The following is a 5,232-nucleotide window of genomic DNA, read 5'->3' on the forward strand; positions in this document are numbered from 1 at the left end:
CAACCACACAAGCATGTAGATGCACACATGTACACAACCACACAAGCATGTAGATCCACACATGTACACAACCACACAAGCATGTAGATGCACACGTGTACACACCCACACAAACATGTAGAGGTACTGCATACCAAATAAATTAATATGTAGGCATCGAAGCGATATATCTTTAGATTATAGTCTAGAAGAATAATTGTTTTAATTGCTGTTTAAGGACTAGGGAGATGGTTCATTGGGCAAAAAGATTTCTACACAAGAATCCAAAGAACCCATACACAAAGTGGGGCATAGCATGTGAATCTCTGGTCTCTGTATGTCATGTGCTCATACGTACATGCACACATACAAATACAAACATATAACACACAGAAACAACTTATTTTGAACTTAAAATATAACTAGAACACAATTAGGAAAGAAACAGAACAAATTAGTGTATTCTCTATGTAAATATAAAACCAAAGTCCCAATATAAACAAACTGAGGGAAAAATGTATCAATCATAAAACTGGACATAACACTCTACTCCACTTAAGGGCCTCTCTCTGAGGATATAGAACAAAATGTACTTGAAAACTCATAGCACATTTGAAAAACTTAAAAATAATAGAGTCAGACTATAAGAGTCAGCGCTCAGGAGGTCAGAGTTCCAGGCCAACCAAGGCTATACATGAAACCCTGTCTCAAGTAAACAAACAAATAATATACAGTAATAGACTCAGAGCTCATGGTGAAAGTTAGTCTTACATATACAGCCCACGCATGCCTTTGGATTCTTTGATACTTTGATACTACTATCATCCCTCACCCATGGTAATGAGTTTGTGTGTCTTTGAATAAAATGTTTCTCACCTTTAATTCAGAAGAAAGGCGCACATCAAATTCATATTGTAAATTCTCAATATCATAATTGATAAAGGGCACAGCCATTTGAAGGAAATTTTGCACATCCTGAAGGGCTTTCTGAGCATCTTCTTTAGTCTGAAACTGATCCATTCCCTGATTAGCCAGGAGGCATTCTCCTTGATCACAGCACTGACGTGCCTGATGAGGAAAATCGTGAAAATCAGAGCAGCAAATGTAAGAATGGATAAAGGGGATGGGTTTGCCAGTAAAAGAGCTGTCTTGGGCTGGAGAGACAGTTCAGTGGTTAAGAGCACTGTCTGCTCTTCCAGAGGACCCAAGTTCAATTCCCAGCACCCATATGGTGCCTCACAACTGTCTGTAATACCAGTTCCAGGGACCCAACACCCTTACACATATATACATGCAGGGAAAACACCAATGCACATAAAATAAAGATAATTAAATCATTTAAAATGTTGAAAAAGGAGCTGTCTATCTTTTTTATTATTACAACTTAGTGGAGGGGAGGGGAATGTGAGTGGCTGTGCAAAGCACACGCAGGCCACAACACACATGTAGAAGTTGGAGGACAATTTGGTGGGAGACAGCTCTCTCCTTCCAGCAGGTGCGTTCTTGGATTCGACTCTGGTTATAATGCCCGTCAGCAAGTGCCTTTACTCACTGAACCACCTGTGTGCTGGAGCTTATCTGTCAATAAGAATTGCTTTCAGAGACCAGCCTTGATGGCACACAATTTGAATCCCAACGCTCAGGAGGCAGACGCAGGTGGATCTTTATGAGCTTGAAGCCAGCTTGGTCTATAGAGTGAGTTCCTAGCCAGCCAGAGCTACATAGTGACACCCTGTTGCCATTAGAAAGAAAAGAAAGAAAGAAAGACAGAGGGGGAGGAAGGGGGAGAGAGAGAGAAGGAGGGGGAAGGAGGAAGAGAGAGAAAGAAGAAAAGAAAGGAAGGAAGGAAGGAAGGAAGGAAGGAAGGAAGGAAGGAAGGAAGGAAGGAAGGAAGGAAGGAATGCTTTCAGAGCTGTTAATAAATGATATCTAGTGTTGCCCTCAGAAGCTCTGATTCAGTAGCGCTGGGCTGTCAGGCAGCCATTCATATTATTAAAGCACTCCACTGATTACTGATGCACAGCCAAGGTTGAGAAGCACTGCATTTATTTCATAACTAGTAATTTCTTCTGCAGCAGGTGTCTGACCATTTTCTCAGTTGCATGTTATTTTCTACAAATCAATAACTGAAATATGAAACTCCTAGTAAAATATGAAGTGTAATAGCAATGCTTAATGATTGCCAAGAACAAGAATAAAGGGTGGGGTTTTCTGAACCAGAAGAAGAGATGTGCAGATTAGCACGCTTAGTGCAGATGTGATGCTGACAAATGGGACCTGCTGTTTACATTCTGCATTGCCATGACCAGGTCTTTTCATTCACTGCTTAATCACAAAAGAGTTCTGACCCACAGGCATGGCAGAAGAATTTTTCAGTCACCAGTTAATTTTTAGTGCCGAACTATGAAATGTGGAAGAAATTTCAGGCTTCTGCAAAACGTCCCCTAGGCTTTTAAGTACTCTAACTGCAGAATAGCACCAAGTTTCGGAGATAGACTTAAAATAGAAAGGAAGCCATCACTGCCATGGTCTCCACATTGAGAACAGGACAAAATTAGTACTCCACGGAATCTGCCACAAATAGTACATAGGGAGATAGATTGAAATCTATAAGCAGGCTCCGTCCTTAAGACCTCTGGCAAATCTAAATCCAAAGCTATGGCCCCTGAGCCCTTAACCTTTGAAGAAAAAGATACTATAAAATGTATGGCCAAGTATATGGGAATAGGAAAGGTGTAGAGTAAGGCATATGGGCAAGAATGTGAAAATTAGAGAACCCAAGAAGAAAAAAATGATCTTTCTCGGAAATGAGTCATTTTCCATGCTATTACCTGCTGCAGGAGCTTGTGCATTTTGAAAGTCCTGCTCAGCTGTACCCGCTTTGCTCTGATCTCATTAACCAAAATATCAGAAAGGTAGCGAAGCTCATTGCATCTCTGGCAGATTAAATCAAGTGCATAGTGGTGATTTGAGGCAAGCTTGTGGCCATGTAGTATCACAAGCCGGGCCTTGGCTAACAGCTCCTGATTGGAAAGAGGGGAGAAAAATCAGGACTGGATGATCTCTGCTCTTAAAGCATTGGGGGGGGGGGCAAAGAAAAACATCATTAAAGATTACATTTGGCAGGGAAAATAAATAGCCATAAAACATGATGTTATGTCATTTTTCTGCATTCAGTAAAATAGCACACACACACAAACAAACAAAATAAAAACCTCACACTGATAACGATTAGCTATAACTGGCATTAAGCATCAGAAGTGCAAGCGTTTCTGGATATAAAATGAAAGTCAACTACACCATTCCACTCAGGATATAGATCGCCTTCTAGTGTGCACAGACATAAAACAGAAGCACATACAGCACCCAGCATAAAGTAAACACCAGCCGAATGAAAGCTAATCCATTTCGATCTTAATTCAAGTTGTTCCTCACCTAAGCGCTCTGGCTGTACCTAAAGTGAATAGCAGAAGGGACTCTCATGACTTCACTTCCATTCTGTCAACTACTGACTCCCATAGCACAGTGACTGAAACATGGTAGCGACATAATGTTTCCCAAAGCAAAATAAGGCAAACTGAAGCCCAGATGAGGCAGTGACTGGCCTTCCTAGCTATTGGGAAACCCACAATTAAAACAGAATTGCTTTTTTTAAATGAGCCAGACATTCAATCTTACATATGAAAATACCACCGTCCTAGTTAGGTTTAATTGCCAACTTGACACAGCCTAGAGCAGTGGTTCTCAACCTGTGTATCACAACCCCTAGGGATGCCAAAAAAAAGCCTTTCGCGGGATTGACTGAAGACAAACAGAAAACATGGGTATTTATATTATTATTCATAACCATTATGAAGTAGCAATAAAAATAATTTTATGGTTGGGGGTCACCAGAACGTGAAGAACTGTATTAAAAGTCGCAGCATTAGGAAGATTGAGAACCACTGAACTAGAATGAGCTGAAAGCCTCAGCTGAGGACTTTCCCAGATCGGATTGTCTGGGCATGCTTGTGAAGGACTGTCTTGATTACTAATTGATGGAGGAGGCCCCGCCCACTGTGGTCAGTATCCTCCCTAGGCAGGTGGACCTGAGCTCTCTAAACTAGCTGAGAGTGAGCCAGGGAGGAAGGGAGCAAGCAACATTCCTCCGTGGGGTTTTCTTCCGGTTTCTGTCCTGGCCTCCCTTAAAGACGGACTATGACCTGGAATTTTAAGCCGAACAAACCTTTTATTCCTCAAATATGCTTTTGCTCAGCGTGTTTTATCACAGTAATGGGAAGGAAACTAGAACCACTACTGAACTGGGGGCTTAAAAATGGCAGGTTCTGGGCCATACGTTTAAATCACATTGGAAAAAAGTATTCAAAACAAATAAAGGCCCTGGCTTCAAAGTCAGGTTGCCCTCTCTGTCCACTCTGTCTGTCGTGGGGAGGTGTCAAGGGCAACACAGCACAGAGGGCCACATTCCTAACTCCTTTACTGGTTATTGCAACTTCCCGATCTCGGCTGCCATTTGCACACACTTGTGGTTCAATCATGAGTTCGTTTTCTAAGACTAGATCTATGAAAGCATTGCTTTGCTGTCACATACAAGGCAGGAGAGCAAAGGTAGTTTACTAAGTATTAAAGTCACGAATCTAAGCTCTAGAATTAACAAGAATGCTGGCAACTGCTTTTCCGTTGAGTACATAATAATATCCAGGGGCTATACTAAGCACTATCTATACATCTAGAGAAATCCTCACCCATCACTCTCCAAAGAATGTCATTTTACTTCTAATTCTAGAAAAGGGCATTGAAGCCTAGAGATCAATTCACCCAAGGTCCAACAGCTACTCAGACTGAGAAGAGCTGTCTGTGTGGATCTGGGATTGATTCAACTATGTATAATGAACATTAGACAATCCGTAGTCTTATATCATTCCATAAGTTCCATATACAAAATAACTCTTTTTTGAGGCAGGGTCTCATGTAGAATAGGCTGGCCTAAAACTCGCTATGTATCTGCGGCCCCATTATGTATCATTCTTGATAGACATCTTTTCCTAACGTCTCCAAGACAATTTAATCTCATTGTAGAGCCTACAACTTACATAATTGTATACAACTACATGATGCATCTGCAATGTTATCCTAGGGCCACACTTAAAAATGGATCTAGGGGGGCTGGAGAGATGGCTCAGAGGTTAAGAGCATTGCCTGCTCTTCCAAAGGTCCTGAGTTCAATTCCCAGCAACCACATGGTGGCTCACA

General features: G+C 41.5%; 1 protein-coding gene across 5 annotated transcripts in view; it reads right to left on the minus strand.

Moving 5' to 3' along the window:
- Positions 1-5,232, minus strand: part of Mcf2 (MCF.2 cell line derived transforming sequence) — a 74,366-nt gene that overhangs the window by 47,919 nt on the left and 21,215 nt on the right. For all 5 annotated transcript variants that reach the window (XM_026784924.1, XM_013350472.2, XM_026784923.1 and 2 more), the window contains 2 exons: positions 2,811-3,002; positions 856-1,047 (listed from right to left, as the gene is read on the minus strand). In XM_026784924.1, coding sequence (XP_026640725.1) covers positions 856-1,047; positions 2,811-3,002 — 384 coding nt within the window. The remainder of the gene's footprint in view (positions 1-855; positions 1,048-2,810; positions 3,003-5,232) is intronic.

Source organism: Microtus ochrogaster, chromosome X (assembly GCF_000317375.1).
Source record: "Microtus ochrogaster isolate Prairie Vole_2 chromosome X, MicOch1.0, whole genome shotgun sequence".
Taxonomy (NCBI): Eukaryota; Metazoa; Chordata; class Mammalia; order Rodentia; family Cricetidae; genus Microtus; species Microtus ochrogaster.